Source organism: Cuculus canorus, chromosome 16 (genome assembly GCF_017976375.1).
Source record: "Cuculus canorus isolate bCucCan1 chromosome 16, bCucCan1.pri, whole genome shotgun sequence".
Lineage (NCBI taxonomy): Eukaryota > Metazoa > Chordata > Aves > Cuculiformes > Cuculidae > Cuculus > Cuculus canorus.
In genome coordinates, this window is record NC_071416.1 from 13,376,601 (window position 1) to 13,404,206 (window position 27,606).

Below are 27,606 nucleotides of genomic sequence, written 5' to 3' on the forward strand. Positions count from 1 at the left end.
ACTCTTACCAATAGGAAAACTGTCCTCTCTTTCATAAAACCTCTGTCGGGGATCAGTGTGAATGTGAGTAACAGTCTCTGTAGCCACTGGTATCCGACCAGTGGTCAGGTATGAGGAGCCCTGTCAAGTGACCTCTTTTCATCTACTGCAGTGACATTTAATAGGCACATGTAGAGTTTGTGCCCACCAAGACTTTGACTGTATCTTAGCCAACACAAGGCTGAGAAGAACATGACTATGATTTCTGTGTTGTTACTGCATTTTTTTGGCTGGATGCACAGCAGAGCCACAGCCAGGAGAGAAGGGAACAAGCTGTACAAAACAGTGGAAAACAGTCAGCATAAGGTTGTGTGTTTCCCTTCACCTATGCAGCATCTGCTCTGCTCAGTCATACAAAGCCCAGATGGCACTGAGATTCAACTCTGCAAATAAAACTGGTAACCCTTGCTGGAGCGAAATCTGTTTACAGCTGTCAAGGGCTCCCTGCTTCCTACCTTTGGAGGTGAGTAAATGATAAATCCTTGAACATGGATTCAAGCAGCAGGAGGTGTTTCAAACTCCTGTTCAAGAGCAGTCTTCTGGTGTCCTGCTAATACCCGAGTCCTGCTAACTGTGCCCTTTTACAGAGACTGACCTCCTCAGGCTTTAGGAAATGGCATGGTACCACCTAGAAAAAAAACAAACAAGTTTAAATTTTAAAAAGATGAGAAAACCCTGTCTCCCCTTGCTTTTTCCTTTTGCATGCCATCCATTGTTTCTCTGTGTTTCTTTGCTTGCTAGTAGCTCTCTCTTGTCAGTTGTCATTTTAGGGCTGCACAGCTCTGTCCACCTGATTTGCAATGTGCTTTTTTCTCACTTCCATATAACTTCTCTCTCTTATCATTTTCATTCCCTCATTACATGCAGACTGACCCACTGGACACAGTTCTATGTCCTTCATGAACTGACTTCTTTAAAGAAGAATGGCTCTAAGCAGTGAGCGTGAGTGCAGCTATAGAAGGTTTAGGTTCTGTTCTTCCTCTGTTATGGATTTCCCATTTCACACTGGACAGGACTTTACAGCCCTAAGCCCTTATGGTCTCCATGGGAAGCGGGGCTGGGAGATGACAAGGCCAGTTTCTCTCTGTTGATCTCCATTCTTCCTAGTTTGGTTGAAATTTCCTGGCTGGAGGAGTTTAAAACCTAATTAGACAAGATCATTAATTCTTCTCATCTTTATATCTGTGCTACAGATAGTCCCTGCTGGATCCTCTCTAGGTAACTGTAGTACAAATAGTATCTTATTTGAAATGAAAAACATTTACTATAACCTGTTTTCTCCTTTGATAGAACACAAAAGCACTAACTTGGGCTGAACTGTGTTTTCTCTTTCAAGTGAAATTTGTACTATGGTTTTTTTCCCAGGAAAATAGCTTTGATGAATACTTCAAGCACTTTGTAACACTGGAAGGAACAAAAACAGGATAGAGAAGCTGATTGTGCAGAAATAAAAGCCAGGCTACCTCTGAAGGTCAGAAGGCAAATATATCTATGTCAACCACTATATACCTATAGGTTCTTGAACCTGATCACTGTAGAAAAATCAACATTACAAAAAACCAAATTACCTTTGTAACAGATCCTGTGTTTACTGGAAAACTCTGATGTAAGTGTTAATGGGTCAGGTGAAATCCTACATATGGTACACTTATGCCTAGCACATTTCTATTAGGAAGAAGGTAACGTGGGTGGACCGGCAATGGGATTTTTTTCATTATAAAAGCATTTTTGTTTTCCCAGTGTAAATGCTTCTTAACAGACGAGTGCCACAAGTATGACTATTGCTATAAACAACACTCAGTAAAGAGGTCAAGGGTTCAACTGCACCCTGGAGGTCATACTCTCTTCCTATGCTTTTTGGGGCAACAGAATTATTCTGTACTTGACCACCTATACCTGTCTCCGAATTTACTGATTTAGAATGACACATATGCATATGAATACTGTTTATTTAAAGAGGGACCTCTCATACATGAATTTAAACTACTATGTACAAATGAATAGCAACCAACTTCCATTCTGCAAGTAAATTGAAACAAGTAACCCACTTGTTAACCTTGTACAGTTTGGGTATTTATATTGCAATAGCACCAAGGCAGACCCTTGTTATTTTATGTGAAGCATAAATGTGCTCTGTCCAGGAGATCCTAATTGTTTTAAGACAGAACAAAAGAAGGGGATGAATAACAGGTCAAGAAACTGTAAGTATGTAGAGGCATCTCAGAAGAGAGTAATAACCGTTATACACAAAACATGTCACTTAACCATTCTTATTTGCTTTCTAGGCAATTCCTCATCTTGCTGTTTAAAAAGATTATGAGGACCATAAGGCTGACTTTGTTTATTCCTACAGGAGCACAGAAGATGTACAACTACTCCTGCTATATTGTATATCTGTTACCAGTTCCTGATGGAAAGGCACGGTGCTATCTGGTTTTGGTCATGATTCATCGCTGTAGCAGGTAAGAAGACTGAGATTTCAGGTATCTGTGCTGAAAACCATCAAGGACTAAATCAGCTGCTGTCAGTGAAGCTGCACTAATGTATATGTCTTTAAATATGCCCCTAAATTTTGTAGCCCATTCTTTATTTCTTTGGATTTTGGAATTGAGAAGCCTGATTCGGGCTCTTCAGAGACTTTAGTGTCCATGCCAATTTATGATCTGGGCTGGAAAAACATTGCATGGGAAGCTACTGCTCTTCTGAACCCACCAACCAACTCCTTACTGCTGATTTTGCAAGGTTTAATGTGCACTTGTTGCATATCCACGTGGAAGCAGAATTTGAACTCCTTTGGGTTGTACATCTCACTCATTGATTTATTAGGACAATGATTTAATAGTCTCGCTCTCTGGTGATCCTATTAACTGCAAAGCAATGGTGCCTGTTTAGCTGTGCACAAAGAGCTGTTCTTAGAACTGTTTTCCTGATTAAAGATTAACAGTGCGATAAAAGCAAGGAAACACGGGCATCCTTGGAGTTTGTTTCTTACCTCAGTTGGGTTAAACCTTTACTACCTTTTCTTACTGTGTATCTTCACATTGTGTTTGGCAATGAAATTCTGCACAGCTCTAGCACATTTCCTCCAGTTTAGTCATAACAAGAGGAAAACTTTCTGCCTTTTAAATTTTTAACTCTTGGACCCTTGCACAAACTGCAGCAGAAACCTTTACTAACTAACTAAGGGCAGTTGTCTTTAAAACTTTCTTTGTTATCTCTTGGATTAAAGAGTATTCTGTAAAAACAGTGGAAGTCACTGAGGTGTAGTTAACTCCATAACCATGCTAATGTCTTTTGAAATGGAAGAAGTAATATGCTTCTCAAGTAAATATCCTTCCAAACAGACTCAGGCACGCAGAACTGCTGTTTGCCACAAGCAGCGAACAGTGCATTACTGGGTGGCAGAATTGTTTCTAAATATATCATGATGTTAGATGAAACAGTTAATAGATAAATTGCAATTATGGTTAATATTTTTTAAACCACCTCCCTGACTTGTGTCTGAGCAATCAACCACCCTTGGTACTTTCAGCTCCAATAGTTTATGTTAAATACTTCCCCTTTTATATAATATTCCACATGTGTACGGTATTATGACCTGTATTTTTGTCATGCTATACAATTATAATAATTAACAGTACGGAGCAGGATTTTAAAAACATAAGCAATACTTAAAATCATTGAGTATTTTAACTTCATAGAAGGATGACTTCCATCTGTCTTTACTTTGCTGCGCTCCTCTCTTCCCTTTGCTTTGGGCAATAAGTAAGGAAACAAGTAGGACAGCATATTCTGAAGCTCCTGGGTCTGAGGTCTGACTGGGTTTTACATGGCTGTAGAGATCAGAACCAGAGAATAGAGGGGGGTTATGTAGACAAGAAATCCAAGTCACATCTGAATCCCAAATGATGTCTGCTAGAGTAAACTGCAGCTCCCATCTCAGAATCAGAGGTGTTGGGGAGGGGGAGGGAAGGCGGAACGGACAACAAAAAAAGGAAAAAAAAACAAAGATAAAATGTTTTAATAATATTCTTCTCTCCAAGTGATTAGTATCTTCTCTAAAATTCAGAATGTATAGTTTCTCCTGAGAATGTTCCAGGCCAACACAGATACACTAAGTTAATTCTGAATCTGAAACTTTCGGTTTCTTAGAACAGTATCTAAATATGATCCTTTTTTTTTTTAATCTCATTAGGTGTAATTTTTTTTTAATGAAGGTCTTTGTTGGTCTCTGAAGGAAGTGGGACACTAAAATCAAGGTGACTATAGCGTCAGAAAGTACAACAAAAATTTCAACCATTTAGTCACTACAACTTCATAAACTTAGTATTTAAAGGAGCTGCATGAATTAGAACATTACACAAATATACTCACTTTCTCTGAAACAGGTGATGGTGTGACGGAGGTTACCTACTGCTGTCATTATTAAGAGGGGCAATATCTCACTGCAAAATAGGTGATGAAGGTAGAAACTGTCCATGGTGTAAGAGCAAAAGTAAAGGCATGTATGTTTTCAGCCCGGTATTAAGGCATAGATACCGCTATGACAGGTGCAGTGTGAATGTGACATATACTTGGAAACAAAAGTGAGACATTGGAGGAAAGTGAAAATAGAAAACTTTCCAGATGCCAGGTGGAAAATGATATTAAAGCTGTCAAAATAAGTCACAACAAAGACTGGGTTTTCTCATAGACTAACAGGAGTCATGTTCTGGAGAAGAATGGAGTTTTCAGCTACAAGGTGCCTTATCATAAATGAAACAATTATGAGCTTTGGAGGTTAAATTGGGGCTTATTTGTTTGTCTTCTCTTCTTTGCTCTCTCTCTTTTTTTTTTTTATTTTTATCATTTTCCCACCTCTTCTCCCCTCCCCCCACTTTAAAGTATACTGCGACACGTCCTGATTGACTCTGAGTTTTGTGGACAGGTCAACAATGTGTAAATAAATCCCACTGCTATTGCTTCACATAGTTATCAGTCCTGGGCCTAATTCCAAACTCATTCAAATTGATGGCAATCCTTCTGTTGGCATCACTATATTGTAGTTTAGGACCTATGACAAGAAGATGGAGGTGCAAAGCATACACAGTAGAGGTTGGTCATACAGCCTCTGCAGTCATCCAAAAGTATTTTCTAAAGAACAGGAAGGCAATGAAACCGAAGAGTTTGAACTGCCTTCAAGGTCAAATACACTTTATGTACACCGTAGTGGAGCTTTAAAAGTGTCAGCTCCATCTAACAAGCACTAAGCATCTTAAACATTATAAAAGACATTATTCAGAACAAAGACTGATAATACAAACAGATAATTCAGTATTTTCTCATCCAAAAAAAAATCAGCTCTGCTGTTTATACTTGGGTGGAAAAACACAGAACAAAATTTGCTGTGTTTCCTTAGTGCAGTCAAGGGGAGAATTTACTCTGCTGATTTAGGATTTTAGTTGTCCGTGTATTCACTTCCATGCACTGACAGATTCTTATGAGCAATTTATCTCCAATTTTGTGGCTGAATTTTGTTTCTTTATGTAATGTTACTTTAGTGCAAGAGAACGTGCCTCTGTTAAATTCCTTATATTCCTTAAAATGCTCCTAACAAACAGTAATTCATATTGAGTGTGTTTACTCCCAAAATATAATTATGACTTAGAAAATAAAAGGTCCTCTATTCTTTTCATGATAGATTTTCCATGCAGACTGTTGATCTGTTAGAAAGATATAAACCTTTTAGAGGAGTGGGTAGAAGCTTGATTGCAGTTAGTGACAGATGATGCAGTAGGCAGTGGTGGTGACGGGAGATTGTATACACAATAGACCATAATGGCCATTATGGAGCTGTTAACCTCTATTGTGTCAAAATGTAATTAGAAAGTGGTTGAATTTGTAGATTGCTGATCCAAGTGGTTCCTTTAAATTCAACAAAAATGAACTGAAGGGCTATTCTGCATTTGAGTTATCCTTGAAAATATGGGTTTATAATGGAAATAATGACAGACCTTTAAATGTAGCTGTGTGGATGGTGCTGGTATTAATAATGCAGGAGTACAAGGCAGGACTGCTCTTGGATGCTGATGACTGTTCAAGTGCAGAAAAACTCATTTAAAATGACCTAAAGGAGGGTGTATTAATATAACAACTTTTTTCCTCAGTGCCCTTCAACTATCATAATTGCACAGTATATGTAGCAACTTGAAAAGATTCAGAAATGTGCGAGTCTGATCTCTGACTGCAGTCACCAACAGCGCAATTATATGAATATATTTTGTATTCTGCATCTTGTTCGTTAGTTTTAGGAGTCCACAGATTCCGTAGATGATGAATAACGTGATATCAACCCTAAATTAGTGGAATATATATTCAACTTCAAACAATTGCTTTGGATTTGTGTTGATTCCAACTAATATAAGTTATGACTGAACTGCAGCATTAAATGTGAAGAAATTATATTCATTTTACATTTAGTATTCCACAGATTTGCGGATAGGAGTAGCTGTTTTCAAGGGTATTTATGGGAGTTACAAGAACTTGCTATCTCTGAGGATAAGACCCAGTAAGGTCAATGACCTACGATCAGGCTTGTCACAAGATTCGTTTTCCAAGATGTGAAGGTTTTAATTTTTCATTCTTATAACTTGTTACAGTGGTCCCACCAATGTGCTTTTCACAGCTACATCCTTTGCAGTAATCAGAATCTCTGGCTCTTCCAGCCGTGCTATATAGCCCTGCTATCTCAGGCACCCACGATACAGAAATGGTAATAAAGTCTCTGCCAAATTTGGCAGAAAAGGGGCTGCGTGGTTCCTGGGTACCCAACAGCGTTATGTGCACTAAGAAACACACCATGTAATATTGGCTTTGTGCAAAACACCACCATGTCTGACGGCATAGTAGAGCTAAACAGGCGAGAGACACTTGCTGCTGTTTTGTGCTTAAGTTATTACACAAATGCCAGTTTTAATGGGTTGCTTAGGCAAGGAAAGCCGTGAATTGGCTAGGGAGGGTTGTTTTGTTTAAAGTTCAGTATGCGGTTTTAGCAGGATCCGGACCACGCTGGGCTACAGTCACTTTGCAGTGTATTGTACTTTGCGACGCATTGACCTAATATTTAGAGATAAAGCTCTAAATCTGTCCTTTGCACTAGTGTATTATAGAGTATTAATAGTAATCAGGCCTTATAACATGTTTGACTGTTGGAAATTGCTAGTCTAGAAGGGTACACAAGATTAAATGTTAAGTCTCTCAAATCGCCCAAGTTTACCTCAAAGACATTTTTACAATGCCTTTGGAGAACTCTTCACTGTAAAACTTTTTGTTCTCGCTGAATAACCAGTCCTGGCTTAAAGCATAGTGTAATGATGCTTGTGTATCACTCTGCTGCCTCTGCCAATGTACTTCAGCCTGTTTTGAAAAATCCTCCAGCTCCCAGGGTGAGAGATGCTGTGGCGTAAGCAGTCAGCCGTCTCTTCAGCTGCACACCAGCAACACGGCCCCCAGGCTCAAAGGCTTCCATCGGAGAAACACAGGAAGCCCTTCATATATTCTGCAAGTGGGGAAACTGATTGAGCTCAGCCTCTTGGTCTCCAGCCAAGCCAGAGCAGAAGGTTAAGGGCCTACAGTTAAGAGTGGGAGATCTTAAATGGAAAAGAGATTGGTTGGATGGTTTTGCCCAGAGGGTAGTTGTTAATGTCTCGACCGAGGGCCAGATGGAGACCAGCAACAAGTGGTGTCCCTCAGGGGTCTGTTCTTGGACCAGTCTTGTTTAACATCTTCATCAATGACGTGGATGATGAGATTGAGTGCACTCTCATCAAGTTTGCAGATGCCATCACCACAGTGCAGGACTCAACGTGTAGACAGCCATAGGTGTCCTCCTAGAGTAGTCCCTGTCCCCTGGAGAGGATGGAAAACGCTCGCTGACACTACAGACAGCATGTCCCAAGGTGGAAGAGAGATTCTGCCCCATAACTGCCCACCTGCCAAAGGGGGTGGTGATGGCAGCGCCGGCCGGAGCAGGGTGTGCTGCACGACGTGCTGGCAGGCATGGCCAGAAGCGTGCAGGAAGGTATCTGTGGTTTTTATGACTTAGGGCTGACGCAGATTAACGTTTTGCAAGAAAAAGAGCAAGCGAAGAGTTCAGAAAGCAAGCTAACAGAGAAACCCCCCAACGTGCTACTGATGGAGGTACAAGTTCTGGGTGTGGTGAAGATGGCATCACATTAGCTGTCAGCTTGTGCTACCACACCGATTCCCGTCTGACTTCAAGATTATTTTCAATAAGTGTTCAGATATGTTGGACTTATCTCATCCTTTGTGTGGTTTTTTTTAATATCATCTCATGTTTAAAAAGGCAAAGTGAAAATTTAGCCTTTCTAAATGACTAATCTGTTGAAATTCAGTCAGGTTTTTAATTGAGTTCACCAATTTGGTGCTATTTGGTTTGACAGCCTAGAGCCCTTAAACAGCATTAGACAATTTCCCTTCTTCTCCTGCATTCGTAAAACACTGCAGTCATTGTTAAAGCTGTGTAATGTGGTCTTATTTGAAATGCATTTTATTATAAGGACGTACAAACATTGGTATTTATCTTGTGGTAGCTGTTGGTTTTATTATGAAATGCCTTTTTTCTTCTTAAACTCAAGTGCCACTCTAGGTGTGGTTATATTTAAGTTTATCTACTGCAAAAAGTATCACAACCTTGTTAAGTGCTGTGTGACAAAGGAAGCATTACAATTAGGCTGCAAAGGCCTATATTACTCTGGTAAAAAAATTGAGAGCGTATTTTTCTTGTCTTTTTTAAAAAAAGGGAGATATACTAAAATTAAATTTATTTTTAAAATACAAGGATATGAGTTTCTGTGTTCTCAGTGCTGCAATCTTAAAATGATATTCTGAGATTTTGTATAAAAATTTGAAGAGCTAGGGCTCAAATGTATTAATTGTTTGCTTCCCACTTAGGCTCCTGAATATTACATGCAAATTTTTGTTGCAGTTTGTCCAGCACATTTAAGGCTGAAAATCAAAATGAATTAGTAGCTTGCATTTTGTTGATAGCTCTGTTGGTTTGCCATTAGCAACTACCTTTGATTAGTGAAGTTGTTGAAGGTTTTATCTTTTAAATAGATTGACAGATAATGATGTCATTGTGTTTGAAAATAAGGTCCGCAGCTGAAGAGGGGGAGGAAAGGAACTTTTTTTCACTCAGGGGAACAAAGAGCCGGAGCTGGAAAGCCAGTGATGATTTGTCAGACTCGCAGGATGAAAGTAACGAACAGGGATATGCAGCTCCATCAGAACAAACAGTTGTAAGAAATCCCAAGAATCTAAAACTCCAGATTTGTGCTCTGCATCACATAAAAGGTAAAAAAGTTAATAATCTTTGTAGTTCCTTTTTAGATAACGTTGTTATGTTAGATTTTGAAGTGAGGTTGAAATTTTATATTAAATATTCACAGTGTTAATTGTTCAGTTTGGATTAGGTTAAATCTAACATTCTGTGGAAATTTGGAAGAAGTAATAATACCCTTCAGCCTTTAGTGATAAAAGATACTTGTTCTGGCTGGTGTCATCTGTATTGTGTTCAAGAGAGACATTCTGGATGGCATTTAGAAATTAATGGTCTTCTGAACGGTATGTGGTATTTGAAACCTCCAGGGAGATTTCAAAGTTAATATTGTATAAAAGCCTCTGAATAAACGTAGTGATTTACTGAGTCTTTCTTAGTTCCCTTAGCTTCAAAATGTGCTTGTTTGAGGGTTCATGGATGAACTTAGAGTGGCACCAAGTTACTGGCTGAGGGTGATGGGCAAGAATCAATGACTGTCAGCAAGATATCTGCCAAAACCTGGGTAAAAGTGACAGAAAATGGCCAATTTAAGATTTTAGGAATTTAAAAGTATGTTACAGAAGTTAAGGACTGACTTGGAAGGAAATGGCTAAGCAACTGTTTCCCTAGAAACTGTATGTGTGTACTGTAAAAGTTGGGTGACATCAGTAAAGTTGAGAATCTATGGATGTGTGGGTCACAGTATCTGGATATTAAGGTGTCTTGGCTGAGGTGTACAAATTATTAATGTCCCTTGTTTTAGTTACTGCATTTATAGGAAGCACATTTGAGCAGCTTTAACAAAGCTAACAATGTTCTTTTGTGTGGGCATGAATCAACAGTGAATAAGTGAAAATAAAGTGGTTTTGTTTGCTGTTATTGAAGTGAAGTGTTAGCTGCACATCTCTGTGTGGTATAAAGCATTGTATAAAATACATTTTGGTCTCAGCATGAAAATCATTACAGAGAGTGCACTTGGGAGCTGAGACAACTGTTCTGGAAAGGCTCTTCAAATATGACGTATTTGCCATTTTGCAGTTTCAAATCTTCAAAAGTGAAAGTGTTGCACATTTACTCTGAACTTCTTAAGCTTAAAAGAAATTTGCTACTGCTGTGCCATGGACTTGGAAATGTTACCTAATGCAGAAAGTATAACTTTATTCTAGGACTTCTTCAAGGAATTGATCTTTTTCCCCTTAAATTAAAATAATAATTTTAATGATGCTTCAACATCATGGTGTTTTTCACATATGTTTTATGGATTCGGGACCACCAGAAAACTGAGCATAGCTTAACCTGTGATTTCCAAATCTTTGAACAAGCTTAGTACTGATTACACAGTTGTCATCAACAAGTGTGTTGTATGGGTTATAAGTGCCTTGATGAACCATGTCCTAATGATGCTACCAAGAGAGGAAGTTTCATCTTGTCTTGGAGGTGTGAGCTAGGCTAGGAGCTAGGTTTCCTGGGGTTCTAAATTGTATCACTAGCGAATGGCACCATTTTTGGGGGGCACATCAGACAAATCTTAAATAGATACAATAATTTCTGACAGCTTGATTTTTTTTTAACATATTTTGAAGTCCTTTTTGTAGAATTATGAAGTAATTTTCCCAAAGTACAGGAATTACACAGAAATTGGTACTATTTTTTGATTAAATAAAGTCATTATTTTGTGGCTTATATGATCTAAATATGTCTTTGTTCCAACAACAGAAAAAATAATTTATGCACGTTCACTTCACTCAGAATATCAAGCCTTAACCATCATGTGAGACCCCATTCTGATGAGAAACATCGTGTGTTACCTCTGCTTTAAGACTTTTCATACAGCTACATACCTGTGCAACCATGTGAATGTACATACAGGTATTGAAGATGTGAAAATACTTCATTTTACATATTGCCTGCGAAATTTAATTCACAGGGAAATGTCTGTCTTAGAGCTGTATTATGTGATCGCTTTGTGCTCTGAAGTTTCTCTGATTTCGTTTGGAGTTCCACACTGAAAAGACATCGTCTGCAGTTTGTAACTCTCGTGTATTCATTTATTTTGTTAAATACCATTCTAAAAATTTTTGTCAATGGAATATTGATGTCAGTTGTTCCTGATTCCTATGTGTATAATAGAATGTTTCGTGATGTTTTCATTTTGCTGTATAACCATATGAAGCAAATTGAAAAATGGTGTTTGTAGTAAACTTACAATCTACATTTATTGTATATAAAAATACAGAATCTCAGAACAGGCCTATTAAAAAACTGTGCATGTTGATTTAGGGCACAGCAATCGTACCATTGAGTTATTAAACAAAATTCTAAGAAACAGTGTATTCTTACAGGCACCAGACCCTATAAATGCAGCGACTGTGAAATGGCATTTGTGTCCAGTGGTGAGCTTTCGCAACACAAGCCTTACAAGCATGTTTTAGAAAAACCTTCCAAGTGTTTAGCGTGTGGATGTTCTAGTGTAGAGGTAAGTGTAACTTTACTGAACCCTTTGGGAGAGTTTGACAGCTTTTCCATACTAAGATTTTAATGTCCTGTCGAATTATAATTTTTTTTTTTTGCACAAATCTTTAACCTTGAGAAGTTTTTGCTAAATTGAGACTTATCAGTGCATTTATCGTGCTGTCTGTATCACCCTTGGTTATTGTCAGATTTCTGTATGGGATCAACTCAATGTAGCTCCAGATGTTGAGCTACGGTACTGATACTTGGCTTGTAATGCAAATGTATTTTATATATATGTGTTTTGAATTGGGAGGAATGGCCAAACTTGCGGTTGATGTACTACTTCTATGCTGTGAAAGAGGACTGTAGAGACCGTAAAGGCAGGGAGATCTGCTGGATCCTAGCAATCAGTGGCCTGTGTGTATAATAGCTTTGAAGCAAAGACCACCAGGCTCTGGTTTGACCTTGGATCTCCCCTACCAGGCCTTGGACCACACAGATGGGTTGAATTTGTCTTCTATGTTACTGCAGTATTATTGCAAGATAGCTGATTACTAAAACTTTGTGGTGACATGCATTTCATTTGTATGCACACTTTTTCATTGCCATTGCCCCTCAAAAAAGTAAGAAGTAATCTGAATTCCTCAAACACTTACTTATGCATGTAGTAATATTTATAAATCAGTTGCTTCAAATTAGTATTTGTGCAATTACTCAGCTTTTTAAAGCTAATTACATTTTAAAGGCATTTGGTTTTTACTGTACTAAAATTACTGCTAGAATATGTGTTTGTGTGAATTTGATCCTACAAATGTGTCACAGTTTAGCTGCCCAAACCACAACAAAAACCATACTTGATTCTCCTTTATACTTCATTCCTTATGCTGTAAGACAAGGCTGGCTAATGTCTAAAATGAAACTCAAGTCTTCTGTTTATAAGCTCGGTGATGTTTAGGATTTTTTACAAGATTTAAATTTTCTTAATCTAGAAACAAAAAAGAGACCACCTAAGGGTTCACTTGGGAAAAATAGACTTTCAATCATGCACCTATGATTGAATCACAGTCACAGTCACCTATGATCGAATCACTGTCGCAGTTTATTGGATATTCAGTATCTACATTTTGTAGGTGCTCTGTCCAAATGTAAAGCTCAAGCAAGCCTGAAATTTATTCCATGCACATTATCTTATTAATTAGATTTTTGGATAGCTTGCATCTTCAAAACCTTGGCAGTTTCAATTAAAGTATCCTATTCTTTGCCTTGTTTCACTAAGGAAGGATTCAGTACTCATTGCTGTTGCAGAAATCTCTAATGTTGCTGCAAGCTTAACCTGAATGAATAGAGCTGGAGGAGCCCTCTACTAATACCTTGCACGTGATCTGTCTTTTGTGTAGCAAAGATTGGCAATCATGTTTAATTTTATTTAAGTGAATAGTGTAGATTTGAATGGGTCTAGCAGAGAATTCATTAAGTGTGTTTATAAATGGAGGAACTGAACATCAGGTAACTCCTAATTTTAGCTTGCATACACCTACAATATTTATGCAGAATGTACCACAAGAACAATATAAAAAAGTAGAATTAATTACATTTTTGCAGTGAAAGTGCTTCATTGTGACTTGAAGGTGGATAAAGACTTTGTTTGATGAGTTTGGTTTTTTGTTTATCTTCCTGAATATTTAAAAAAAATTGTTTTGCATATGCAAAGGTAGTAGTACCTGAAGGTAGTAGTACCCCTTCAGCTGATTTAAAAATTCTAGCTTTTATGTTCTGATTTTAAAATTTCTCCTTGATGATGATGATCTGGAGAAAGGGTACAGAAATTTTACCTAATATCACAACAGGCTGGTTGTACAGAAAAAAGGGAGGGGCAGGAGATCACTAATTCTGGGATTGATGCCGTTCTTAAATTGCAGTAGACGTGTTTTGTAAAATTTCTTATATTTTAATTACATCTCTAATGTACGTGTTACTGCAGAAAATGTCTTAGTTTTACTAGGCGAGTAAAATGAAACGACATGTTCGCTCACATACAGGAGAGTGCCCTTATTCTGACCTTTGCAGCTATGCTGGCGAAGGTCCATGTAAACTGAAAAGGCACATGATAACTCATACAGGTAGGACTCTGATGTAAGGATCAAGTCTATGTCCCTAGGCCTTTACATCCATATGATTAAAGCGATATAATTTCAGATGCTAAATTAGCACTTCTTTTTCATTTGTGATATTATAGAATCATAGAATAGTTTGGGCTGGAAGGGACCTTAAATATCATCCAGTTCCAACCTCCCTGCCATGGGCAGGGACATCCCTCTAGACCAGGCTGCCCAATGCCCATCCAACCTGGCCTTGAGTAAAAACTGCCTGAAAAATATGTTCTTCTTAAATTTTCTGGATTTGGCTCTTGCTGTAACTTTTAAAGGTGCACCCGTCGGAGGAAGAAAGGCATGCAAAGGATTTACTTGCTTTTTCTTCCACCATTGTCAATGGCTGGTGTCGAATCACTTTTATCATCATGTTGTTGCAACTGTTAACTTTCTTTCCTTGTGCATTTGAGGATAATTCTGCATTTTTGTACATTAAATATTCAAGACAGACCCGCTAAGTTCCTCCTGCAAGGAGTTGTGGTGACATCTTGTGGTGGATGTTTTAATTTGTTTAAAATACTAAGTAACAAACATTGAAATTTATTAAGTATTTGAAGGTAAAAGTGGAATTATTATTTTTATATCTACAATTTCCTTGTTGACTTGTTTTTGTACTTCTCATTTTAATAAGCTACTTTGGGTAGCATTTTCAAATTAATTTTTGTTTTCAGACAAAAGCAGGTGGTTACTGGAATCTTTTTGAGGACTGGTTTTGTTAAATTATTTCCATTGAAATCAGTAACATTTAGGCTTATAATTGCTTAATTTCTCTGGCAAGTTACAATACCTTGCTGCAACTTTAAACATCTTAAACTAATTTGAAGACGTGCCCATTTGGCAATTTCACCGCTACAGTAGACAGCGCAGAAGCTTCCTTTTGTGTTTTACTCTACAGTGTGTACATTATTCAGGGTTATGCACAGTCCAACTCTTCTTCGAAACTGTGGAAACCAAAAATTTACTATTAAAGTTAACTGCTTTTAATAACTGTTCAGATGTCCACTTGCAAAATCTGCGTTCCCACGTGGCGGTGGCAATTAAATGCACTTACTGTGAAGCCATTTTTCATGACCGTTATGTTCTTACTCAGCACAAGAACACTCATAGAAATCAAAAAAGATTCAAGTGTGATCAGTGCAGCTACACATGTAAAGCAGGTATTTAAATTAAATGAAGAATTACTGTTTATTCAAGTGATGGTTTGGCAAGGTTGGGTTGGGATTGGGGTTATAAGAAGAAGATAAAAACTATATATAAGAAGATAAAAACTAACTAAAAAATCTAACTAAAACAGTGTGGTTATATTTATTTGTGAGATAAATAGTTCAGAAATAAACAGTAAAATCAAAATGGTAGAAAGTGTGAGGATATCTTTTTGATAAATCTTTTGTACATGAACTGCTTGGAGGTATAAAGTGAGAACAATCACTCTCAGTGACATTGTGATGAGAACATAATATTGTGTGCCTTAAATGTGACTTTCAGAAGTGCCATAGAATAAATTCAGTCTGAACTGAAAATTTTAGTTTAAAGAATACATTTAGGATAGAACTGCTTTGGACCTGGTAGTGATGGGACGTAACAGTGCCTCATTCTCATTATTTTGTCTGCTGATCTTAATAAGGTTAGAAGGAAAAACTCTGACCTTGTCCAAGTCAGTGAGCGGGATCCTACTGTGTTCTTCAGCATCTGCTTACACTGTAGGGTAATTAAGGAGTCTGTGTAACATCCTTGCACTTTTCTCTGTGCCTGTGTGTTGTTTTGAAGGTGCCAGAGAGCCGGATAGTTACATTACAGGTATCATCTGTTTCAGTAACAGACTTAATTGTACATAAACAAACCCACATTGGTGAGGAGCCCTTCACTTGGTTGTGCTGCAGCAAAAGAGCAGTTTCTCACTCTTCACATCAGGAAGCACCATGATTCTATTATTAAGCCTACAGTTGTGGTAAGGGCTATTTGCTCCGGGTAAGATACTGCCTGTTAAGGAATCCCAGTGGCGTTATCTTTAGCTTAGTATTGCAGATCATATTGCCACAAAGCACTGAGAGTAAAAAGCAGCGTAGTGCTGGAATGCCCAACTCCTCAATGGTAAGCCAGCACAACTTGTTTGTTTTCTTTCCCAAACTTTACACTGGGAAATTAATAAAGAACTTTACAGAGTTCCCCTTTAGATAGAAAATAACTGACGCATGGTATTTTCAGGATTGGGAGTGGTTTGTACAGTTCAATATTGACGTTACTAACGTCTAATACAGTCATCATCTTAAATTAAATAAAAAGGTAGTGTGGAGGTATGAATTTTAAGGAAAATCAAAGCACTTAGAAAGATAATTGAACTGAAAGAGTGCTAGGACCAGTTCAGCAAGGCAAGTAAGAAATTATTATTCATATCTTCAAAACCATATGCAGTGAGAACATGTCTCAGTTGCACGTTTCTAAAGGAAATGTAACCTTCTTTCCATGTGCAGATTTTATATATAAAAAAATATTGGTTATCCAGGAACTAGAGAATTATAAACTTAATTTTATACCCACTAAATGGCAATGTTCCTTTAAAGCATTATTTTAATGTGTCCTGGAAAATCTTCAAGAGTTTTATGGAGGTTGTTAACTAAGTCAGCTTCTCACTTAGTGTTCCAAAATTTGTCTGTCGGAACCATATTTGTTTTTTGTGTGTGTGTTAAAGTGCTTACGTACATTAATATTTGATTCATATATTTTATGCTTCATTATGCTAACAGAATAATATGCATAAGCATGCTGAAAATTGTGGATTGGTGAGGGCAAAAACTGCTACACCCAGGAAAAGAAGCAAGGGCAAACATAAAACCCATGAGAACCCAAAGCATGTTAACCGAGAAGGTAATCAGCGAATAAGTTAGGATTTAATCATGTAAATTAGAATCAAGAATAAAAGGCTAAGGCAGTGAGTGTCTCCTGCTGTTTAATTATCGTTTCACAATGAAGCTAATTTAAGTGCTAATAATGGAAGAATACTTCAAAATAGTCTTTGTTGTGTGTCAGAAATTCTTGTCATCTCAGTTGGGTCATTGCTCAGGTACCCATTCTGGGAATTCTGTTCTCCTGCTTCTGCAAACATCTTCCTAAATTCTCTGCTTAGCAATGCTTACAAATGTGTTTTGCTTTTCCCTTTTACACATTCCCTTTGCCTTTATAAATGAGGATGAAATACATCATTACTGAGTTGACCCCTACTGAGTTTTCTTAAAAGCTCATATAATATACTGCTTTAATACACCCCAGATTGGAAACTTTTCCAACAATTCCATAACTCAGATTGCATGTTAATTACAGAAGTTCTAATACTTTCTAATAAAGAAATTGTTCATTTTCTTCCTCTCATAGTTAGAACAGATATCGATCAAATAGTAATGAAAACGCTGCTGATTCAAATAGGCAGAGTCGTTCTTGTGTCGTACTGCAGAGGTGATCGGGCCAGTTTGTAGAGCTCTTGGTTCAGCGTCTCTGTGCAACTTGAAGCTCACTTGTAATTCCTTAGTGTTTCTCATTGTGGATAGCTCTTGAGCACTGAACGTTTGGTCTGTAAAGTTCAATATAAATCAAACGATGGTCCATAATTAATTACTTTCCTTCTCTTTCTTCTGCTTCCTCGCCTTTTCTCATTAGGTTGAGACTCCCAGAAAGGAACCAAGTTCAGGTTTTGGCAGACCAAAATGATAGACTACTAGGCCAGCTGATGTCAGTAAGGACTCCCAGTACCTTTTCTGCCTGGGTTATCCCAGTACATTCCTGTTAAAATCATTTATGTTTTATCTTATTTGCAGCTCTAGAAATATACAAAGTATCTTTTTTATTCTCTCAAGTAAATCTTAGCCTCTCCCTACAGATGTAGTAGTATTCCAGCAATTTCACCTTACCATCTAAATTTAACTAAATTTATGTAAAGGTCATGATTTTACTTGTGTGCATTTCCGTTGAAAAGCACAATGTACAATATTCAGCTTGGGCGGACCACGGGCAGGAACCCTGTATCCTCACACATCCTGCCTTCCTCTTGTCTGTTCGATCTCGCGCTGAATCTCCGCACCGCTGTGGGGCAAGAGCTGGCCATGTGCTTCGGAGGTCACTTTCAGGGCCAAAAAAATAGCTTTGCCTGACCAAAATATCTTGCCATTTTTTGCACCAGTACTTCGCAGGTGCTGTTTGAAAGCCAGAGCAGTCTCTTTGATAGGAGTCTTCATGGGATTTTTATGGAGTGAGATACAAGAATGGAGATATATCTAAGGCCTAAGTGTCCTAAAACCTTACATTTATTCTATCAGATTGGCCACAAATCAGTGTAGAAACGACACGGAGATAAAATTTGACACAGTGAGAAGAAGAAATGTTGGAGCTGTTCTGAATCTAATGAATATATATCAGCAGCTGAGTTTACACTAGCATTGACACTTCTGTTTTCACTGCTAAGGCTGTAATGCTATGGTTAGAGAGAAACGTTACAGCTGCAGTGTTTATGTTTTTGCAATAATTAGATTTTGCTGTTTATTAATGTTTTGCTACATGCGAACAATTTCTTTTTGATAACTTGCAGATCCCTTCATCTGGAAACTTGATTTTCTAGAGCTAAGACAGCATGTCTTTAGAAATTTTTCATGCAAATACTCAGTGCATTAATTGGCTCACACAAATATTAGAAATTTCTGTGCTGGTTCCAGCAGGCTTTTTCCCAAAATTGACATTTGCAATTATGTATCACTGTCCACTTTTTGCACAGCTTGCAGTGGCCCCTGGGATCCTGTATGTGGCTTTACAAAGGATTTCTTGTGTGACTGGTGCTCTCAATGATTCACTGTCACTAACAATTAAAAAAGAAAATGCTTGTATATGAGAATTAAATTTCCATTTAAATAATGATTAGTTTCCACTGATAAGAATAGCGTGGGTACTACTCACTGACATGGCTTGTAATGTAATATTCAACATAAAATATATTAATTCTCTAAATAAAACATAAAATGAAAGATAATGCTGTTCTTATATATTGGCAGTATTTTCTCCACTAAATTAAATTGCCAATTTGTTAAATTTATTGAAATATTTTCTTGTCTTTCTAGTTAATCACTACAATATTTAATTTTTTTTTTTAAAGTTGACCTGGAATCATTCCAAGGTGTCTGCACTGTTAAAAATGAACGCTATGCCAGTGAGATTGTTCCTGTTACAGATGGACTAGAAACAGAAACTCTGACTGAACAGAAAAAAAGAAATTACTTATGAAAAGATTCTCAACATGATAGGCAAATAACACACAAACAGGCTTTGATCTTCCTTCTTCTGACCAGTTCCAAGTCCATAGATAGGTCCAGCTAGAATGCTAGAAAAGATGCTAGTTGAAAGCTGCTGAACCCCTTCATGCTTGTTTCTCTTTTTGTTTCAATTTCTACTCCATAACCTAAATAACTTTCACATTTTGGCAATGTTATAGGGAAGCTTCACATATTTTATTACATAAACCTAATTACAGGATGGGAAAATAGCTAATTTCAGAGTAATTTATGAAAAGGTAGATAGATTTATTTCGCCTTGCATTTCAGTTTTCTTCTAGATTTACTCGCAGCATCGCATACTGATCTGAAGCAAATTTATTCTTCAGCAGCTCTATAGAATTGAGAGCTGCATGAACTTCAGTCTATTTATACTTTCATGAGATGAGCACATGAAAGGCAATGATTTTTTAATGCAAGGAACATTTACTAAATCTCCTTTCTGCAAACACTTTTGCTTCTAATGGAATTCATTATTCTCGAATGGTGATTTTGCTAAAAAAATGTGGGGTTTTATGCCCCAAACTTCTAGTAACTGTTAAACATTAATAGATCTATTCTTTCCCAGTAGTTTTCAGTGTAATTCTTTTCAGAAGAGTTCCTGTATTTTTAGATGAGCACGGAAAACAGTGGAAGGAACAGATTCCTTACTTTTGAGCTTGATTGACTGGAATATAAAGTTCCTGCAAGCTTTGGGGTATAGTTTTACAGCTGGATCACGCTGCCTGTCCTGTCTTTTTCCCTATGTCCTGGGCATAATTTTCTCTCTTATTTCAGCTCTCGTAACCATATGGCTGTAGGACCAGTTGGATCATCATGGAGGTCTCATGAGAAACCAATCTTTTTTCTTGTCTGAGTTTTGGTTCGATCGTTTAGCTGGGCAGACATAGAGCTGCATGACAAAAATGAAGCAGCAACAGTGTATGCTGGTGTCAAACTTTCTGTCAACCCACACTGACTGTTTTCCAAGCGCAGGTGGTAGCTGTTTTCTTCCCCCCTTTTTCCCCTGTAAATAACCGCCTTGCCAGTGTTCCCATGTAAGATTGTGATCATACATTAGGCACTGGATCCAAAACACACCCATGACTTTGATTTTAATTATTTCTTCAATAGAGCACACTTCTATTATTTAGGAAATCTCACGTATGTTCAAGAATAAGAGAAATTTTAACCATCAAATACAATTCTCTAACTTTTTTAAGTTATAAGATCTACTGGTTTTACTGCTTAATTAATTATTACTATAGTTAGAGTAATTACAGTGCTATTGGGTTTTATGATTAGTTACAATGATCACAATTGCCATTTATGCACTCTTTGCTCATTTTTTTGTCATTTATAATTAATATTGGAAGTCTGTTCATAAAATCTTAAATACTTCTAAAATATTCATCTTTTATGCCTCTATTCTTATGTCACGTTTCATTATAAATAAGCGCTAGCATTACTAACCAATTTTAATAACGTCATGTCATGTAACAAGTAAATAATTTTGACTAAAATGCCAAACTTTGTCCTAATTTCAAGATTAAAATTTGTGTTTAACTTAATTATAAATATGATACAGCATTCAACCGGTATAAATTTGTTTGGCTCTGTGTGTTGAGCAAGCTATTTTTCCCTGTTGTGCTGATGCAGTGAGGTGCAGTAAATTCTGCTGTGCACTCTGCATTCCAGATGAACTGCAGTTTGAGATCCAAATATTGGAACTCTTAACCTTTGTTGCTTTGAGAAGTCTATGAAAAACGGAAGCTTCATTTATGCCAGTTAGTGTATTCAGTTAACAGCTTTATTCTGTATTTGATAACATGTCTACATCCCTGTTCTATGAGGATAACATTTTGAATTCAGCAGCTGTTCTGCTGTTAATATGACCCAACCCAATAGTGTGCTTAGAAGTTTTAACCTCTACATAATGTCTTAAGTATCTCCATGCACACTGTGAGAAGGTAAGGAAGTCAGTATCAGCAAGAGATTCTTGCTGTAATTTTAGAAGATATAAATCACACTACACTAAAAGGCCTCATCAAGACCTTAAACAGTCAGCTCAAATAAATATGTGAACAGGAATCACCACTTTGATAATAGAAACCTCATTCAGTTTAGTAACATTTGCTTTTGCAGTGACTGGGAAGTCAGTGTATTTGAATTTATCAAAATGACTCATTGGTTTTGTCCTCCTTCTATTATAATGGTGCTATGTCAGTGTTTAATGAAGGTTCATAATTATTGTTTTGTGTCTATTTTCTTAATGGTAATATATATACGGTTTTAGCAGGTTAATAATTTGTTCTGGCTGCGTTTATCCATCACAGGACTTACTTAAGAATACATTTGTCCATGATAATTTCTTAAATAGTACTGTTGACTTCATTCTTGTTGTGTTGTTTCCATTTGTGTCGCAAATCCTAAGCAGCAGATTTCTTTGTTAAAATTAATTTTAGAAATTGTATAAATTGCTTGATAAATTTTCCAAATATATATTGTTTTATTTGTATTGTTAATAACAAAAATTACTCATTTTGTGAGGACATCTAAAAATGAGAGTACAGAAAGTGGAGTATGAATGTAATAAAAGATTTTGTTATCTCTGAACCTGATAAATGATTATCCAAGTAGTTAGAAGCTAGAAAAGTGTCCTTGCAGCAATCGAGAAAGAATGGTTTTGCCTCTTCAGGATTTATTCCTAGTGGTCTTGTGCTTTTTAAGCACAAACAGTGATTGTTCTTTACGATTAAGAATTTGCATCACTATGCCTTTCAAATGTTTGTTTTATTAATAGAGTTTAAGTCATATATTTTTCTACCAGTACACAAGTATTAATATCTTGTAGAACAGTATGTATGCTGAACAGATGCCAAATCAAAAATATTTTTATTTACTAATGAGGGAGGAGGTTTTAAATATACAGGAATGAGTCATGTCATGAAATAAATAATACTGAAGTAGTCTCTAACTGTTCTCAGATAATTCAGTTGGTTGGAAAAGATTTCTGCATAAGAGGAAGCACACATTCAGTGCTTCCCCTGCAAGCAGAAATTGTCTATGCGTTCAACAGCTCATGTGTGAGGAAAAGTACAGTTTCCGCATGGCACAGGTCATAGAATCATCGAATAGTTGGGGTTGGAAGGGACCTTAAAGCTCATCCACTTCTGACCTCCCTGCAGCGGGCAGGGACACCTCTGCTTGATCAGTTAAAAAGTGTCACTCCCAACGGACAAAAGCAAAGAGTGAAAACAGTATTTTGAATACATTTTTACTAATTAGGCTCTGTAATATAACTGAGACCTTGAAGCACAGTGGCTTCATCGATGCCAGCGCGCGGCCTGTGGCGCTGCAAAAGCAAACGCGTCCCCATGGATGGACCGGAACGAATTGTCTTCTGAAACTTTGGGTGGTTGTTGCCCAGAAAATCCCACAGCCCAGAGCAGGTGAAGAGAAGGAGTTTCCTCAGCCAGAGCGAGGCTGTGAGTTGGGCCGCGCGCTTGTGCCGTAGCGTTTAATGAAGCGTTGTGCTGGGAGGTGGTGACCGTGGCGGTAATTGGCGCGGCGCCCTGCAGGTGGCGCTGTGCGCTCAGGGCCGGCGGATTGCAGAGGGTGACGGACACCTGCTCAGGGTTTGTGTCTTACTTTTGATTTGCTGATGATTTTATGTATCTTGATGATGATTTTATGTATCTTGATGATGATTTTATGCACGTCAAGGCTATATAAAGAGTTCTTTGGACTTTTTTTTCCTTAGTAGGCTGATAAACCCTTGTAGCCAAAGGGTAGTCACCGCTGCCAGGAGAGAGGACAAGGTGTGCCCACCTGCTGAGGCACAGCTGAGCTGGTGGGGCTGCCTTCTTGCTGCCGAAAAGGGCTGTTGTACTCGGTGTAGCTGGTACAGCCGCAGCTGCATGGCCGGTCTCTCCATGTTCATCGATTGCGGTGCCTCTTCCACTCAGCACAAGCCTTTGCTGCATTTGTCCTCCGTCCTGGCTTAGTTGGTTCAGTGAGAGGTGGGGCAAGTGCCTCCAGTGGAAAGGAGGTAGGGACTCCAGGAGCATGGAATCATAGAATAGTTTGGGTTGGAAGGGACCCTAAAGATCATCCAGTTTCACCCTCTGCCATGGGCAGGGACATCCCACTGGATCAGGCTGCCCGAGGCCCATCCAACCTGGCCTGGAACCCCTCTATGGATGGGGCAGCCACAGCTTCTCTGGGCAACCTGTGCCAGTGTCTCACCACTCTCATGGTGAAGAAATTCTTCCTAACGTCCAGTCCAAATCTGCCCCTCTCCAGTTTATAGCCATTCCCCCTTGTCCTATCACCACCAGCCTTTATGAACAGCCCCTCTCCAGCTTTCTTGTAGCCCCTTCAGGTACTGGAAGGTCGCTATAAGACCTCTGAGCCTTCTTCTCTGTGGGCCGAACAAGCATGGTTATGTATTTTCTGTTGCTAATGAATCATTTTAGCACATCATGTAAAATCATTGTTTAATGATAACTTAAGCTGTTTATCTAAGAAATCTTTAGTTAAAGAGATTTTAAGGCTTTTTAAAAGCAACAGATTAGTTGGGCTAATTTATATAGTCCTTTCAGCTGAGAAGCATGCACACAGACAGTGAGAGGTGATAAGACCCTTCACGATAAGGTGCTCAGCTCCTATAGGCTTTTTTCTTTTTTCTCCAAGTTAAGCTTTGACACAACAGCATGGAAATGGTGCACAGCCAATGTCACCACAAAGACTTGGTCCTTCCATACATGCTGTGATGCAAGATTTTACCCTGATGAGGAAAATAGTGGATTTCCAGCTGATTTGCGTTTTTGTGAATAGTCCAAGAAATGTTCTTAAACTGTCAAAACTTAAATTCCTGCCATCCTCTTCTTCATATCCAAACTAATCTTTTTACTGTCTTTCAGATCTTCTTGCTAATTACTGAGTCTGGATTAGGTAAGCATGTCTGCTGCCTGTCGGTATATCTGCTGAAGAACTATGCCGTGATTACTTTTTCCCTGGTTAAAATTAATTTGGTTATTCAACAATCTCACAACTATACTTCAAATATAACTGACAAAAATTTAACAGATGGGAATTTAATTTTTGTTGTTGTTTTGAGAAGGCTTAAGCTGTCTCTCTCTCAATGATAGCTATGTTGTCTCCATTTGTTATCTCTGAACTTGCTAAATGATTATTCAAGTAGATAGAAGTAGAAACATGTCCTTGCGGCAATCGAGAAAGAATGGAAGATGAGGAAGATGATTTGCAGCTCAAGATTAATCTCTGATTTAATCCTTTTGCCTTCAGGAGCAATGAAGCCCACTGATGATAAAGTGTGCTGCTGCTTGTTACTAGTTTAATCTCAGTGAACTAGAAATAGAAACTCAGGGTGTTGCAGCATGTTATGATTAAGTTACATTAGCAGACAGTGGTGACCAAATGGGCAAGGACCAATGACATTAAGCCAGTGCTCTTAATCACTTCCAAAGACACTAAACTCAGAATGCAGAAGCTGAAATAACATTTAGACTGTGTTAAAGGTCAGCGCTTAAGATGATATAAAGATGTTATGGCAGCATGACTTACAGCCATAGGCGTGAGGGGTGGTATGGCATCTCACAAGGAGGAAATATTGAGAGAGTTTCCTCCGGTGATAATTGTGAAACTTCATAAAGGAGGTGCAGACTCGGTAGTCTTCAGATCTCCCTGAAGTAGAAAGAGTAATATGTGTAAGACTTTCCTTCAATACAGGTAGAGGCCCTTTTAGCTCTTCTTCCCACTGAATGTAAGCTAACTCCGTGCAGTCGCTAATGGATGACTGAATTATGGCTGCCGATATTGTATATGGCTCTGACAGTAACCTCAACTCACATAGTTTAATATCTATTTTTTGTTGTGTTTAAAAAGATGAATGTGCGTTTGAGAGCCATTTGCATTAATATACAGCATGGCTTCAGGCAAACATCATTCCCTGTTGTTGTGCTTTTAAACAGCCCAGCTATTGTTTGAAGTTAGTCACTGAAACAGTTGGGCTCAGTCTGGCGTTATGGGTGTGTGATCTTTACAAAACAGTAAAGAATTTTCTGACAGTTTTGCTTCTATCTGTTTTCACTTTGAATTGGCACTTTACAATGAAGAAATTCATTTCTTTCTTCTTTCCTAGCTCACTGTTTGAGTTACCTCTGTAAACGATTTTGTTTATTTTTAGCTTTGGTTTTTTTTTTCCAGATTCAGTTTGTTACTGGTTTTATCCCTGCCCCATCCACATAACAACATTTCCAGCTAATGGGAGGAATGCAGCGGAGGAGTGACATTGCTGTTTGCCTTGATAAGAAAAGAGCTTTGCTTTTTATTCCCAGCCAATCAAATGACAGGTAGCAGCTTGTGGTGATTATAATTCAGCTTTAGAACTGCCATCCTTTTCCTGGAAACTGTATGCTGAGAACTAAGCCCATCCTCCCTGTAAGGCAAAAGTTATTTTTCATTGTTCAGTTATAGTAACGCATCAGCTGCTTCACTGTGAAGTTAAAGTTATAAAACTGTTCATAGTAGTTCTTTTCCTATACTGTTTTAAATGTTCTGCTCTTTGATCCAAGTTATTTATCCCTTCATCATTTAGCATTACTGACTATGAATTGATATCACTTTATTTTAAATGGGCTGTATTCTCCAGGCCATGCCTTCCAACAAAACTTTTGCAGAAGATTTACTTCAATAACAATTGCGTGTTAATAAATGTCATAATAGTGTTAATGTAAGACTGTGCTCCATCTTTGTGTAAGTGTGTAGTAAATCCCTTTAGTGCAGTGAATTTGTTCTCGTTAAGTGGGACCTGAGACAGTAGTCTCTTCAGTTTGGGGCTAATTTCCAAAAATCGGTGCATAACCAACAAATCTCATTGAAGACGGAGGTCTTTGGCACCTTTGCAGTGCATCTATAATTCACACACAGAAAGATTTATTTTTTTCTGCTTCTCTTGAAATTCCTCAGAGAAATGCAGAAGTGTGCAAAGGTGCCTGCTGGCTTCATCTTGACAGAAGAACAGTGTAGGAGTGAACTGCTGTTCACGCTGGGGCTTGTCGCTCCGTCTGGCAGATGCAGGCTAGCTACAGGAGGTCATATGTATGGGCAGCCAGGCTGTCCTAATAGTGGGGTTTTCTCTTTCTCAGAAGCAGATGATTGAATATAAACAATACATTGCTTTCCGCATTTGATGATGAAGACTGGCAGTTTGTAGGAGATGAGTCAAAGGTTACTGATGAGACGATCCATCCAGATAATTGCTGTAATTGCACCCTGAGGATGCAGCTCCTATCACAAAGCATTTGGCAGTGATTCTGTTTGTAAATATATACTTGACAGTGAACTTGGTCCTGTGCCTTAAAGCAAGAAAGTTCCTTCCTGAGATATAAGTGGAGAAAGTTCTCTTTTGAATTTTATAAAAATAGTCCTATTCTGAAACATATAAAATAGTCCTATTCTGAAACAAACTAGCTGTTATTTAAACATAAAAGCATCATTTAGTGTTAAATCCTTTGATGAATACATTAGCTGCTGTTATTTCACAACAAGTATCATTAAGCAATGTGAATGAGTGAATATACATAATTAATAATATACAATATGAGAATGCATCTTTTTCTTATGGTTATTGTTTCATTTTCTTAAGTTTGCCCAGTGACTTCTTTACAATTAGATGCAAAATATTCTTCTGTTGGAGAGTGAACAGTTATAGACTGGACACAAGCAACATCCCTGTCACAATATTAAATCTTTATTCCACCCATCACAAGGCACAGAAATCAGCAGTGCTAAAGCATTAGGATGAGAATTCATACGGGGGAGTGAGAGGCAATGAAAGCTCATCAAATTTCTCAGCATATCAATAGTTGCTGTTATTGTGAGCTGAAACTCAAGAATAAATCTCCTAACAGCTATGCAGCAGTTTTAGATCTTGTGGCCTCGGCTTCTTAAACTCGTAAATGACAGAGAAGAGGGTAAAACCTTTTAGATCTCTTAGAAAACACACAAGCAGTAGTGAAGGTATTTATGTGTCTCAAAAGGCATTAAAATGTAGATATAACTTTTGGAAGCACCAGTGGCTCAGCCTGTGGCAAGGGTGGGTGGTGATCTGGTACCCAGCGTGTTTCCAGATGAACCAAATCTTGTGTGCCCCAGCCTGTGTGTGACTGCGCCTGGAGCGAAAGCAAGCCTGGATTTGAGCACTGCCAGTATTTTGTGAGTGCACACAAAGCTGCTTGATGTAACATCCACTGACATCATTGATCAGAGAGGAATATTTTTTTCAGAATTCAGGTTGTTCTATCATTGTTTATGAAAGCAATAAAAGTCT

General features: G+C 38.0%; 1 protein-coding gene across 4 annotated transcripts; it reads left to right on the forward strand.

Annotated features, from left to right (window-relative positions):
* The first annotated feature begins 334 nt into the window (after window positions 1–334).
* CTCFL (CCCTC-binding factor like) lies at window positions 335–26,416 on the forward strand. Of its 4 annotated transcripts, XR_008452601.1 has the most exons (8): window positions 335–502; window positions 1,405–1,510; window positions 2,393–2,501; window positions 9,194–9,393; window positions 11,701–11,834; window positions 13,852–13,932; window positions 24,176–24,206; window positions 25,482–26,416. XR_008452601.1 is itself a non-coding variant. In XM_054081555.1 (7 exons), the coding sequence occupies exons 3-7, from the start codon at window positions 2,404–2,406 to the stop codon at window positions 25,562–25,564; spliced, it is 546 nt and encodes a 181-aa protein (XP_053937530.1). In that variant the 5' UTR covers window positions 335–502; window positions 1,405–1,510; window positions 2,393–2,403; the 3' UTR covers window positions 25,565–26,416. The 4 variants fall into 4 exon arrangements, 1 of the variants encoding a protein (XP_053937530.1); XR_008452603.1 differs by lacking the exon at window positions 9,194–9,393; XR_008452602.1 differs by lacking the exon at window positions 1,405–1,510.
* Window positions 26,417–27,606: the final 1,190 nt, after the last annotated feature.